We start from the raw sequence: 15,337 nt of genomic DNA, 5'->3' as shown, positions 1-15,337 counted from the left end.
TGAATGCTATCTACGTACCAACTAGCTTTATCATTTACAACAAAACTTTTATCATGTTGCAAATAAAATGCAAAAAAAACATTTTTGATGAAATCCCCATTTTCAGGTAACACAAATAGAGAACTAGACATCTTAAATCATGATTCACATAGTCAATATAAATCAGCGGATAATTATAATTAGTTTAAAATAAATGTATACCTAGAATGGTTTTTAAAAAGCTTATTTCCTCCATAAATTAGCATACGGCCAAATATTAGCGCTTTTGCGCCCATAATGCTTGGATTCGGGTAATATCCAATCTCCGGATACCGCTTCTTTTCCAGTCCCCACAATTCTTTTTTTTACGATTTTCAATTCATTTTTAAATTTTTAAAACTTTCTCTTCAAATTGCGACATCACATTCAAAATAAATAAGGGGATCGAGAAATAGCTTTAATAGAGGAATGCAATTCCGGTTAGTAACAAAATGCAAATGAAAACTAAGTGAGGATTTTAACAGATAACTCCGCAAATAATCTCAGCAATTAAACACTAATATCAAATAAATTATCTGCTATGAGAGATGCAACAAATACGAGTTTTGACAGAGCACTCTGTCGTTTCAAAAATAACGAAACGACACAAACGTCGGTATAGCTACTAATTTTTCTAATTCGATATCTTACGACACCTGAATAAGCGTTTGAAATAACTAGAAATTTCTGTGGGCCCACAACTTGATTTTATTCCTATTAAGACCGAAATAAAACCAATGGAGAAGCATTCCATGAAAGATATCCGTAATAATGAATCCAAGAGGCAAATAAAAGAGAATGTGCGACTCATTGAAGTCCTTTTATTTAAGCATTTTCCTAAATAAAATAATTCGAAACGGCATTGCATTCATACAAACTGAATGAACACTGCCAATGTTAGCCTTTGCCTGAAAAATCGTTACAGAATGCAGCCCAGCATTGACCGATTGTCACTTGTAACGCTAACATAGTCACTGCACGTTGGAGTTACTCATCTTTTGTACTGACGTCTCCCTGAACTATTAAAATTTTTCTGCCGTCTCTTCCAAGTATCAACTCGAAAAAACATCAGATCGCAATGACGAATTATGACACTGAAAGTCTTCAAAATGCGGGCACACTGGAGAAACACCCAGTGAATTGTTTTTTAGAGTCTCATTGAAGGCTAAATTCACAATTAAATTAATAATTTAACAAATTACTCAATCAAAACCACTCACCCTCATTAAATACCATGAAACCCCTAACAGTATCATAGTAAAAGGATTTTAATAATAAAAATTAGAATTTCTACGCATTCAATTTTCAATAATCTCTTATTTTTGTGACCCCTACAGGTAATACAGGCGTAGTAGACGTAAGTCCGTACCTACCCCTCGAGTCCGCTCACTCCACGGTTCAGGAGTCACTGACTCATTAATGACCTTTACTAAACCCCGTTCCAGTCGTTAAGCAAGCCTTACTTCATATACCTGAATTGGCCATAACCATTCCAAGACTTCAGTGGCTATTTTAATTGTTTTTAACTCTGGCTAGGATTCAATAATTCATAATAAAAGAACATTTATCATTCATGGGATTAAATAACAAATATCAGTAAAACCTTCACATTTGTGAGCAAGAGGATATTTTCCTACAGGGGCCACTTAAGCTTCAATCGGAAAAAATATTTTTTAACAGCTTAAGCTTGCATCTCGACGAGGGAAATATTTTTTGGCAGAGAACAATGATTGCTTTCATGATCCTACTTAATGCCTAATATAATTTTTAATAGACGAAACCTGTCAGCTTTAGTGCTACGGCTCTTCTCAGATATTCCTGCCTGTGCACCGAACAAAAAACAAAAACGGCACACACAATGCCCGACGAAATTGTCACGTTTTAACCGCCTCACTTAAGGGCCAGTTTATTCCCGAGGAAAAATTACCCCCACCCCGAGCCGTCTCCCACGCAAAGCACGGGGTGGGCGCGTGGCACGGGTGGTGGGCCCGGTCATCGAAACGGTAATGGAGTCTAGCGGGCCCCCCATCTCGTGGGCTTGTCTGGATATTGCTCGTTTGACACACGTTACGTACACATGCTTCCAGTGCTGAGAGACAACCGAACGAAATGGTTTGGCGGCGGTGTTTATGTAAATATAGTTTCGGGCGCAACGACGCAGGCAAAGAGTGGTGGAAGACGCGATGGGCACAGGCGTTCGGGGGAGGAATTGATGGATGGTCTCGCAGATTGGCGCGTGCAACGTGGACAATAATGACGCCCGGACACCTGTGACTCGAGCCTGATTTACAGGGGGGGAGATTTCTGGAAGCTTCGTGAAGTCGGTCAATTCTCCTTGAGACTTCCTTCGCGTAAACAGGGAGGCGACCAACCTGGCCAGTGCTTTCAAGGCGAAGCTCGGGAACAACTGTTCGTTGTGAATATCCATGAGGGCCACTCCTTCAATTCGTCAACCGTACTGGAATAAAAAGAGGTATGACTTTTGCGCATGTTTACTTTCTTGGGGTATTCGATGTTTTTTTTTATTTTTTAGTGATGCCAGTTCCCTAGTTTAAAGTTAAAAATGTGTTCGGAGAAGGACAGACGTGATTTTTGTTCACAGCATTTCTGGATACTTGATGCTATTCGTCTATCCCGATACCCCGTTGATGTTGGGTAATCTGTTGGCCGCCATGGCAACTCCGCGCCTCTGCCACGGACTTCACGTTGTCAAACAGTTTTTCTGTTGTAGATCGTTCATTTAATTTATCATGAAATGTATCCATTACTTACGGTGCAATAAGCTCTGCTGTCAAAGCACCAAGGACCATTTATTAAAATAAGCGATACTTCTCCCAAGGGAAATTGAGAAAAGCGACTGTGACTGAATTTGAAAATATTAAATGCCACTATAATCTTTGACGCTTCCTTAATAGAACCATGAAATCATGTCTTTAATTAAGAAATTCCACAGTTAAAGTTAACATACGCAGGTTTATTAAACCGCAAGATGTACGTACACGAAAAATCTAAAACAAAGAAATATATCTAAGGGAAAAAAATGCAGTCGAGAAAAAACGTACTACTTCTAAAACGAAAATTAAGAATGGGAATACTTTGGATGATGCCTTATGTAAGGTGTACACAGAGGAATGTTAGGTTAAAATTCGCATTATTTCTTGGCTTTCTGGTTATTCCTTATATACTGTGAAGGATTCGCCGCATTTAGAATCGATGGGATTCCTTCCCACATCGTTACCAATATATTTTTGGAGAGATAAAAAATGAAAAAAGGGAAAGAAGAATAAATATATAATAATTCGATTGACGACGCGCTTAAAGAATCTCAAATATGTATCTCACAAGTAAAGAGCAAGAAAAAGGGGGATGTTCCAACTAGGAGAGACCATTACATTTAATTAGAAAAGAAATTCATATGTACGTATGTAATATTTACATATACATATTATACTTGTATATTTAATAATCATTTGCATATAATAATAATAATTTCAAACATTCTGCTGAATTGGCTCCGACAAAATCACCACTAGAACCTATGCTGCGTAAGTAGCCAAACACCAGTGTACACAACAAGCACATTAATTTCTATGGGACTACACACAGGCAGGCACGGCATCGCTTTTTCCTCACGCAGTGAAGCACTCGTCGAACCTCGGCAATGCATAACGCCACTTGTGATTAAATAACTGAACACCTGTTCGAGAGACTTTTCGAGGAGCCGGGGTGCTTCACGCTTACATGCCGCACACTTAAATGTTTCGCAAATCGTCCTAAAGGCATGCAATGGACTAGTTCCCTCCAATACTATGGCTATTACTCTTCCCAATGAAGTTAAAATACTTGCAATATTGACCAGATGAATGTCAACATGATTGTTATCACGATTAACTCCGCGCAAACCACTATAGGTGCACCACATAAATTATCCCAGTTTTCTACACGCAAAAACAAGGCGGAAGATGGAAATCTCTCTCAACGCGGAGCGCGAGAATTAACTCCCCTGGAGTGCCGGCTGCGCAAACGAAAGCACATTCCGTGGATGGGAAGACGGCAGTTAACCAGCACATTTCCGTGGCATAACGATCTCATCAAACCTCGACCAAACGTAACCCTGTCACTCGCCGGCGAAGTTCTTTAACATTATGCTAGCGCGCCAGGCTTCTGGCACCGCTACCAGGAATCCGCGCAAATAAACTCGCAAGTCACATAAATATGGTGAAAAAGGGGCTTATTTTCAGTGGCCGGGAGAAAGTTCCTCCTCTCGCCCACTCCAGAATTACTCAACGGATCATTTTGAAAGGGGAGCGTTCGCTTTTATTTAAAGAAGCGACGGAGTGATGGAGCACTCCAAAGGCGTAACGGACCTTCTTTAATGATACAAGTGCAAGTAAAGATAATTGTGGACGCGAAGGGAACAGTAGTTTGAAAGTGATGAAATGTTATGTCCATCAAGGCCAAAACTCCCACCTGTTCCTGCGGAATGACAAACGACTGACTGACTATGGATAGTGAGTAATGGAGGGAAAAGAAATGCCAAATGATTTTTTTGTATGGGGGGTTGGGGGAGGGCTTTAGCCTCCGAGCAAAGTTAACAAACAAGGCTTAACTCAAGAAAGAAGGAGTGAACCGCCCATTACTATCCGAAAAAGCACTCTTCGCGATGGGAAACATTCCGCTCTCCTCTTCAGGGGCAATGACACAATAAAGCATCAGACATAATTGCAAGGGTGCACACTTACCAGAGAAAGCCACAATGACTGCTTTACAAAAAATGCCACAAAACTTGACAATTAAATAAAAAGAGGGTCCATTAACTAAATTCCCTCCACTACTTATCATATTTAAGTTTGACACGTAATTAATTATTTCCTTTATTAGTAACCACAAAATATGACCATAATTGCTGACATCTGCTCGTGAAGAAATAGTCAATAAGCCACCATGAAGAGCAGCATTAAGCATTGGTGCTCTATGGGCTCTTAGGTACTCCAATTACTACATTTAAGCACTTCTCCATGTAATCTCAATGACTCATGCAAAAGCAAGTTACACAGCCGTGACAACACTTCAAGATATTTCTTTAAAGGTAACCCTGAATATATTCACTGCCTTTTCTGCTAACTCATATACATTTCAATTTGCATTGCGTGACTTGGATTTTTTTCTGAACAATCAGACCTCCCTTTCCTTCCTTGTAATGAATTATTCTTGAATGATCATGAGGCTGGCTCAGGAAATATTTTAGTGAATTAACTACAACCTAATTTTAATTTAAATACAACATCCTGAACGGCACCTGCTGGAAACTAAGCCTTGGCAAATAGCAAGCATCTGATTAGATTAAGCAATTTCCTAAACAAAAAAAAATATCTGTGGGAGTGAAGTAGGAGTACACACAAAATCCAGGTGCATGATACAAGGAAAGTATTTTAAAAACATAGATAATATTACTTACTTGAAGAAACTGTATCGGCTTCCCTCCTTGTTGTTTTTGAGATTGTTTGGATGAGATTTTTTCAACTTGTGCAAACACTGATTCCATTTCTGAGTGGCCTATATAAGATAAATCAAAATATATAAGATTATATTCTTTTATTCAGGTATATAAGGACTTTTATGAAGGATAAAGGAAAACTCTTTAAAATCACATTTTTCTCCATTCAATCTAGTTAGCATTCAAAATAAATGTTACCACAAAACAGAAAGAAATTTTAATGGTCACACTTATCACCTGATGAAATAAAATAGCCATATCACACACAATGATGCAGCAGGTATGGTTAAGGGTACACAGAAGTAACAACTGTGGTGGGTATATTAGTCCATGAAGTCAACCTCAATATAAGTAACAGTCACGTACTACAAGTAGGGTATGAAAAATGCACAAAACAGCATTCTTGGATGACATATTATTAAGATCTGAGAAGCAGGGGTTCAAAGCTTAGTGCAACTTGGGGTAAAACAATGGCATTCATAATGTTAATGGTGCCACTACAGGATTAATCAACTGCTGATGGAAAAGGAATGGGTTTCATAGGTTTAAAAAATGGGGTATTATACAGAACAAGAATACCTGGAGTAAAAATGGAGTAGGTCTAAATACTGATCAAGAGATGTTTAGGAAAGCCTTTTTACAGGGGATTAAATATTCAACATACACTGTGTAATGATCCAATCAAAGGCTACTTAGTATTGCACATGCCGCAATAGTATAATATAGTATTACATGGTTTTCGGGGCTAAAAAGGGAGTACTTTCATGTTGTTTGGAAAAGGGGCATTCTATGTATAGGTTTTTAGGGATAAAAAATGTCAATTTATATCATTGACCATGCTTCAAAAATGACTCCAAGTAAGTGGAAAAAGATGAAGCTGCATGACTTGATAATGTCACACACAAAGAAACCCAAGTCAATCATTAAAATGGAAAATAAAGCCACCCTTGGAGGCGTGCATAGTTTAGTACATGATCCATGATCAGTCTTTTTTTAAGTTACCTTGAGGTGTATATTATGATCTTCAGGTGTGTATATGCTCTGAAAATGATAAAACAAGATACTGAGACTCAAAGAAGGAAGACATTATTTCATTTATTCCCTCCAATCTTTGAAATCCATATCTCCTATGAATGCGTGAAAGGCCATCAGTCATAGATGGGCCTTCAACTAATTCAAAACCAGAGCAAAGATAAACATGGCGAGACAAAATGCAATTTATAATTAAGAGATGAAATGGAATTATTCACAAAAATGTACAAGTGATCCAATGAATGACAGTAATGTAAATGATATTGATTGCAAATAGAAGGCAAAGATGGTACATACCCAGCACAGGGCTATTGCACGTGGAGCTTTCAGGGGACAGTACATCATATGTAGTGATCATCAGGTCTTGGGGTCTTGATTTTTCTCGAGGAGACACCTGTGACAAATTACTTTCAAGCATTATTTGCTGCACCCTTTTCATAACATCAGAGTTCCTCTTGTCTACTGTCATTTTGTCCTTGCATTCTCCACGTGGGGAACCTAAAAGGCCAAATCCCTCTCTCGCCAAAAACAGTGATTTCCTCCTCTCCTTAATTTCTATGGCTTCAAATATTGCATCCTGGAGCAATGACTTCATCAAGAGATCACATATTAGACTTTCCTTTGCCGCTACTTCCATAGTCTCTTTCCTATCCCCTGTTTCTATTTCTGCAACACCTTGAGCTTTCGATTCCCCAAGACATACACTCACTACTTTGAGATCCTCCTTATTGATGGGCAGTTGATATCTGTGCTCTTGGATCTCTTCAAAATCTCCAAGTCTGTACAGAGGGGAGAGTTCTGATACGTTCTCATTGCAATCAGATAATTCTAAAGTGCAAGCAGAGTTTTTATTTCTCAAAATCTCAGCCTCCACAACAGATTCTTCAAACAAATTCTGAAATATTTCCATTGTTATTTCATCAGCCTCCTTTTCATACTCAATCTTTTTTGAGACAACAAACGTCTCATGTAATTCCACTTGAGAGGGAGGGGGGTCAGTAAATATGTATGATGGCAAACTAATTGGCTCCCCAGAAGTTTGTTCAAATTGAAAAATCTCCAGGTTTTCAACAGCTACATCCTTTAGACTGTCTCCATCTTCACTCACAATTGTTTTCTCCGGAGTCAAAATGTCATGAACAGCCTCTTCTGTTGCCAGCTGAGTTGGCAGTTCATGTGCACTATTATGTGAAATTTCTTCTATAATCTCCTCCCCGATTGGGCAAAAAGAAGAGTGAGCATCTTCACTATGATTTTCTATTGTTGCCTCTTTCATTTCCAAACCTGTCTCAGATATAGGTTCAAAAGTATCTTCATCATACTTATCAGACTTATTTTCTTCAACCAACTTAGACAAATCATTTCGATCAACTAATGCTGAAGCAGTCAAAGGTTTTGAAACATCATTCTCCACTGATGCAGACTCTTTATTCAGTTCTCCTTGATCCTCTGCTTCTAAAGCAATCAATGAGTCAGTCTGCTTATTGTGCTTTGTGGGGCTTTCAATGGTTGTCTCCAGACTTGAGCCTCTAGACAATGATAGAGCACTGTTTTCTGAAAAGTCTTCTGCTAGATCAGGTATTTCTTCCATTACTTCAGATACAGAGCCCATTGTTTTATCCTGTGCCGGGCCACCATCAAGATGTCCTCCTGAGATGTCATCAGGGATTATTTGAGACTCTTCATTTTCAGACAAAGAGGCTGCTTTCCCAACTTCTTCAACTGAGGGTGACTTCTCAGTTTTCTCCACAGCTGATGCTGTGGCAGAAAGATTTTCCACTGCCTCAGAGATCGAATCCACCAATGAATGTTTATCTGTTATTTCCACGTGGATATCTTTTGACTCATCCAGTTTCTTTTTCCAGTTTCTCCGCTGTTTAATCTGGGGTTTCACCAATGATGTAGTAGGTGATTCATACTCTTGCTCCAGCTCCTTGTGAGCTCTTTGGATGTATGAATCATATGCCTGAAAGAGTGATACACAATAATAAAAACTTTAATTCTTTATCACATCAACCACAAACAATAAATTGACCCTAAACCCTGCCACAAAGTGAGAGACAGACATATGTAAATTCAACCTTACGTGAGCTTTACCACATCATGTGAGTACAGAAGGACCAAGGTAAAATTAACTGAAGTCATCAGGATGGATTTTGCAGATAATCATAAAATATATTCACTGAATGACATAAATCATACATAAATTGAAAAGCCAAATAATGCAACACATTTTTCTGGAAAATGTCGCAGACAGAAATTAAAATGCAGAAAAAGTCTCACTTAGTGAATGCTGGTCTCATAGTTATTTAAAACAAATAAACTGTACAGGTTTTCATAATGAATGCAAATTTCTGATCCCACGCTTGATTTCTTGGCTTCGTCTAGGCTGGTTGAGAAAATACAATGTCACTGCGTACAAGTACAGTCACAGTCCAGTACTGTGCGCTGAAATTTAGGAAGTGAAAATAATTTGATATCTTTTGGAATTAATTGCCCTTCCATTTTGATAATCATTTCAATGGAGTAACTATAATTTACATGCCCATGCATAAAATAGGCACTGCTGGTTCATTTTCAAGGCACATCAAATTGTTTTTTTCATGGCAAATTTCCACACAATGTGTATTTGCAAATGTGTTTTTGACTCTAAAAACTAAATAAACTTAGGTTTTATATTTTTTGAGGATGGAAAATGTATGCACAAAAGCTATATAATGAATAATTAATGGTAATTATTTATCCACTGGTGAGTACTTCTTAGCAAGATTTCATACAATCAGTAAATATAGTATAGCAAAAGCATAATAAGAAAGAAAAATAATAATAATATAGTACAGATACACCCAAATATATACACAACTTAAATATTGTAGTAACTGAAATTGAATCTAAATAGACCATTACCTGTATTTGCTTTATCAATGACTGCTCCTTAGCTTTCAATCTTTCTCTAAGACACCGCTTCTGTTCCTTTTTAAGCAAATCAGCCTCCATTTTTCGCCTCCTTAACTGCTCTTGCAGGGCACATATTTTACTCTCAATGTCACTTTGCTCACTTGCAGTTTCTGGAACATGGTGGGGAATTATTAGTTCCACAAAATTAATGATCCAAAAATTTGTATATAAATAAGTACATATATTTAATTTTAAAAGAATTAGATGGTTTATATGACTTTGAAATTATGCTGCAATATTTTCAACACCCAAAAAAAAGCCCAAAGCAAATATTCCAGTAGCCTATAGCAGCACAAAAGACATTATAGAAGGAACACTATTTGTTCATAAATTCTGCATGTTTCTGGGGTTTACAACACTTGTTGACCTACATTGACAGTCCAAGTCAGCCAGTCAAACACTGGTGAAACTGAAAAACAAGCAGAGAATCTGGAGCTAGAGCATTGGCCCGGCAAGTCGAAAGATCCGGTGTTCAACTCCTGGTCAAGGAAATATTTTAGCCCTTGTGATCTGCTCGATTCCACCTTCCCCACCTCTCCAGTGTTCATCCTTTATACGTATTTCAATCCCCTTTCCTTATGTCTATTTCAATGTGAATGAATGTTTGTTCACCATATGGCAGGATTTCATGTTTGAATACGTATACCTATACAATGCAACAATTTCAGAATGTAAAAATCATTCGCCTTGACTGTCAAGGCGAATGATTTTTACACTCTGAAATTGTTGCATTGAAATGCACATTAGCAGATGACTCCGTTAAAAGTTACTATTGCGGCATCTCCCGCAGTTTCTTTGGAATGTATACCCATATATATATATATATATATATATATGTATACCTATATATATATATATATATATATATATATATCCCACAGAGCTAAAGTTGCTCTCAGGATCATAAACAAAAGGATAGAGAGTAGGGAAAATGATTACTTAGGGGATGATCAGTTTGGGTTTAGGAAGGGGAGAGGTACGTGTGATGCCATTGCAGTAATGAGATTATTAATTGAGAGAAATATAGAACACAACCAGGAGGTATTCGCCTGTTTTGTAGACTTTGAAAAAGCATTTGATAGGGTGAATTGGGAAAAACTAATGAGTATTCTGCAGAAAATAGGAATAGATTGGAGGGAAAGGAGGCTAATCCGCAACCTGTACATGTCTCAGACTGCTCAGGTGCGGGTTGGGAACGGGGAGTTCGGATGGGCAGTGTTAGGAAGAGGTGCAAAGGCAGGGTTGCCCATTGTCACCGTTGCTGTTCAACCTGCATGCAGAGGAAATGATCAAAGAAGCATGGGAAGAACTGAAGGTAGGAATGAAAGTGGGCAGGGAATTCATTAAATCAGTTAGGTTTGTTAATGACCAAGCTTTAGTTTGTCAGTCAGCCAAGGGGTTGCAAGCATCGCTTAGTGAATTGGAAATTCAGTGTGACAGGCATGGGATGAGAATCAATATTAATAAAACAAAGGCTATGCGATTTTATAGAAAGAAAAAGGCTAAGCTAAACATTAAAATAGTAGGGCAAAAACTGGAGCAGGTAGAGCAGTTTACGTATCTCGGTAGTGTTATGGACCTACACGGCCAAAGTAGTAGGGACGTAAGGAGAAGAATTGCGCTAGGCAAAGAGGCTTTCACAAGGAGGAGGGAGTTGATGAGAGGGACTAAGGGGGTGAGATTAATATTAAGGAGAGTGGAACCTTAACTATAATTATTTAATGCTAAGAAATTAGTAACAGAATTAATAGCATTAAATATACCATTTTGAGAGAGGATGATTGAGTCATCGGATCCACTGGAATGTCGCCTCTTCTGTCTCCCTACAAAGTAAGGTGTCAATGGACTCTTGATATTGATACTGAGAGATGATGGCTTGCTATCGTCTTTGGTAACAACAGGTTTGATGGAGGTAGCCACTGATTTAGAAACCTTCTCTTCCTCCAAATTTTCTTTCACTGATGAATAACTTTCCTCCTTGGATTGCTGTTCAACGCTCATTTGAGTGTTCACTACAGATTCAAAACTTGGTGAAGGTAAGTTTTCAGTACTAAACTGCTCAAGTTTTTTTGAGTCAGATTCAACCTCAGCTGCTACCGATAAACTGAAAGAAAGAAGAAACCATACAGGGTCAGGCTTCACTTCATGGAAGTTTTGTCATTTTATATCCATCAAATAAAAGAGAGACGATTTTCTACAATGCATTTCACAATGAAATGCATTGTAGAAAACCAAAGAAATTCTGGGAAAAACCTTTGATTATATCAAAATTATTTAGCATGTATTCTAATGAAAATAATTTATATGTAATACTACAAAAATTTTAAACACAGAAGGAGTATAAACATCACATTAATAGTGTCAGATTTCAGAATACCTTGACTTTTGTGACTGGACGGGCACATCTTCTAATATGCTTTCCGAATGCGTAGAAAAGAAGTCAGCCATTGATGTTGCAGCATCTTCTCTCATTTTCAGTCCAACATCTATTTGGAGAGGTGAAGTGCTTCTGTCAGCTGAAATTATGAGAATGAATTAATATTATCTCATTGCTTCGACTTAATGCTAAGTTATTTACAATATTTAACTATACAGAACTGTTTTCTACAGATTTCACAAAGTGAACCATTTCACTATATTTTCTGCCTTATGCAACAATAAAACTAAAGATAAAAATTTCAGGTACCTATGTACGTATTATTCTCAAACTGAAAAAAATAACATGATAATAAATATTGCAATTACTTACAAATTTTGACATTATGTTTAAAAGTGCCTAATACAACAAACAATGATTATAACTAATAAGGTAAATATTGCACATTCAAATACGCTCTTTGAAAAGGAATTATAGTAAACTGTCGATTGATTGATCTGTGCTAATGGATGAATGATGAAGCATGGACAACCAAAATATGAAGAAAATATGGTGATACAAGGGGATATTTATGGAACTCTCCTTTTCCAATCCATATCATTAATCAACATTTTTTGGAAGAGAAAGTACATATTTTTCTGTTTTTCAGCCATTTTATTAGAGTGAAATCATAGGCAAGACAACATAAAATGAATACCAGAACCTATTTTTATCAAAGCTGAACCAAAGCCATAGCCAGGAAAAAAAATGACTCGCAAACAACAAATATTAACAAAAGATCACAGACATGGATTCATATTTGCCATGTGATGCCAATTAAAATAATGCAGTGTAGATAACTAATGACTTATTTGCTAGATAATAAAGCTATGGGTTTGCTCATCTCAAAAGAGAATATGGCAATCTTAAGACTAATAAACGCGAGAGAAACAATAATGGGAATGGATGGAGAGTACATAAATGTTTAAATTAGTACATTAAATACTATTGAAAACTTTTATTTTGTTAAATTAAAATCTTTGAAGAAAGCCAAGGTACTTCAAACTTGTAATTTAAAAAAAGGATAATGAAGTTTTAAAGTATTTAATTATCTTAATGGTGAAATTTCATTACATTTTTGAGGTGCTAGGTAGAGAATAAGGATAATCTGTGCATGGATACTAGAGAGTTTACTGAATTTTTAGACAAGAAACACTATAGAAATATGAGATTGGACCTGTCAGGAAGCAATGCAGTTCAGTTATGGCAAAAGCAAGGAATCCTGCTGGAAAAATACAACTGTATCAATGGACATGCAATAAGATTTATTGTTAGTCAGAAGGATTAAAACAATGAAATACTGCAATATTAATTAGATATCATGGAAAATACAACAATCAAATGGTATAATTGCATGAGAGAGGGATATTTCAACCAATGTAAAGTGAGTCAGTGCAATTTTTGCCCTACTCCGGAGCTCCTACACAGAAGAATAGGATTTGGGAATTAGCAAAACACAGTGAGGACCTTCTTAACACCATTTGGAACAGATCTAGCTGAGTTCCCTAGGGTGAAATGCCAAAAGGTATAGCTAATGAATTCTATGCCAACTTAAAAGTTTTTAAATATTTTTCACCCAAAGTAATTGATTGATTGTAACATATGAATTCAATAAATAAATCAAGATACTTTCACAATATTCATCAATGCCACCATTCCATTTGGTAGTTACCTTTCAATCCTACAAAATCTTGATCTCCCAGATATGAAGTCTGTGGTTTGAAAGTTGGTGATTTGGACACCAGAGCCTTAGACTCTAGGGCACGAACACGTTCCTCTTCAAGCTCCAACCGCTTGCGCCAAAGCAACAGTTCTTCAACTGCTTGTCTTCGATGAATCAAATTCTTTTCCCTTTCACTGAGAAACCTGTAAAAGGATCCACTGTGTCAAAAAACATTGAGTCGAACAAATGAATTAAAAAGCAATGATACTCATGTTCTGAAGATTTCTGAAGTAAAATACACATAAATCATCCCATTAACAAGCACATATTCTAATGTCATTAAATGTTTCCATGAGTATCATGATAAGGGCCAAGGATAACCTATAATTAAGTAGAAAAACAAAGAGAACTGAATGTAACTAGACTCAACTCCATTGACATAAATGTATATGAATATAATATATATAAATATAATATTATATAAATATAATATATATATATAAATATAATATATATTTCACAGAATATCAATTTGTGTTTCAGCTAGTTATGATCCACAATACCACAGAAGAATTTGATATCATCTACAATCTAAGCCTTAATAATTCTCTTTATAATAAAAAAACTTCGTGATTAAAAATGACTTGACACACAATTCTACTATTTCCTGTTCAGTGCGCCACTTCTCGTTCACTCTTACTTATTTTCCCAGGGTGCAGACACATAAAATTACCATGATTGACAGCTATTATCAGTAAGGGCTAAATTTATGAAAATATTAATTGAAGTTCCATGGCATTAAATGATTTAAGTTCTTCGAGTTATTTCCCTCAATTAAAAATTTTGTTTCATTTCTAAAACTTCCACAACTTATCATGATCAGGTATTCTCATATGCATGTTATTTCATAATGGCAAAATGACTCATAAGAAGTAATCAATAACAAGTAAGGTGATTATCTGTAATTGAAACAGGAACTTTACTTTTAGAGTAAACATTTACAAATTTGAATTTTAGCTATGATACATGTAAGTCATAAGTAATCAGGACACTGCTGCAATCATTACCCATAATCTACGATTGGTGCATACAACTGACCAACACATCTGAGAAACTGATTACACACAACAAAGGAGATAAAGACCTTTTCTTGAATTTGAGACTGAAGGGACACTTGAGGTCAAAATATTCAAGAATATAGTTTCTAATAAATCTTTACCAATTCATGACAAATATTTTGGTTATAATCCTAACCTTAGGTACTTAACAATTTTGTCCCGAGTAAATTAAAAATATTTTCTACAGAGGGACTTTACTAACATGACAATTTCACTAGCAGGTATGATGAGAACACTTGCAGGTTCTTTTCTTACATTTTAAGTGTTTGAGTTTTATTTGTCAACACAATGAATTGCATTCATAGCTATTTGTTGTCATGGATTACTTTTTCACTAAACCATATGAAATTGGGCCCAATCACATTTTTCAAGTAACTCACTGACACTGCACAAAAACGATACAAACAAAAGAATGAATACATACTTTTTGTTCCTCTCCAAATCATTTAGGCCATGAATGACTTGTTTCTCAAGCACCCGGGTGTCGTATTTACCACCTTTGTGGCCTTCCGAATCTGAGGCTGTGGCATGGGAAGAGTGAGCAGGTTCCATAGGGAGGGATGCATCAGACTGCGTTCCATCCAATGATGGCAGCTCTTCAATGGGAGCATTGGATTGGGTTCTACTGCCGAGAG

General features: G+C 36.7%; 1 protein-coding gene across 1 annotated transcript in view; it reads right to left on the bottom strand.

Annotated features, from left to right (window-relative positions):
• The window catches only part of LOC139692375 (centrosome-associated protein 350-like), a 97,861-nt gene extending 82,594 nt beyond the window's left edge, over positions 1–15,267 (bottom strand). Inside the window, exons 1-7 of the mRNA XM_071590534.1 lie at positions 15,127–15,267; positions 13,594–13,787; positions 11,883–12,021; positions 11,269–11,609; positions 9,455–9,615; positions 6,845–8,513; positions 5,477–5,574 (exon numbers count right to left, since the gene is read on the bottom strand). Of these exons, the coding sequence (XP_071446635.1) occupies positions 5,477–5,574; positions 6,845–8,513; positions 9,455–9,615; positions 11,269–11,609; positions 11,883–12,021; positions 13,594–13,787; positions 15,127–15,254 (2,730 nt within the window). The 5' untranslated portion in view covers positions 15,255–15,267. The remainder of the gene's footprint in view (positions 1–5,476; positions 5,575–6,844; positions 8,514–9,454; positions 9,616–11,268; positions 11,610–11,882; positions 12,022–13,593; positions 13,788–15,126) is intronic.
• Between the last annotated feature and the right edge of the window lie 70 nt (positions 15,268–15,337).

Source organism: Hetaerina americana, unplaced genomic scaffold (genome assembly GCF_022747635.1).
Source record: "Hetaerina americana unplaced genomic scaffold, ioHetAmer1.1.p SCAF_4, whole genome shotgun sequence".
In the NCBI taxonomy this organism is placed as follows: domain Eukaryota; kingdom Metazoa; phylum Arthropoda; class Insecta; order Odonata; family Calopterygidae; genus Hetaerina; species Hetaerina americana.
Note: the sequence above shows the minus strand (reverse complement) of the source record. Positions and strands in the feature narration are given on the sequence as shown.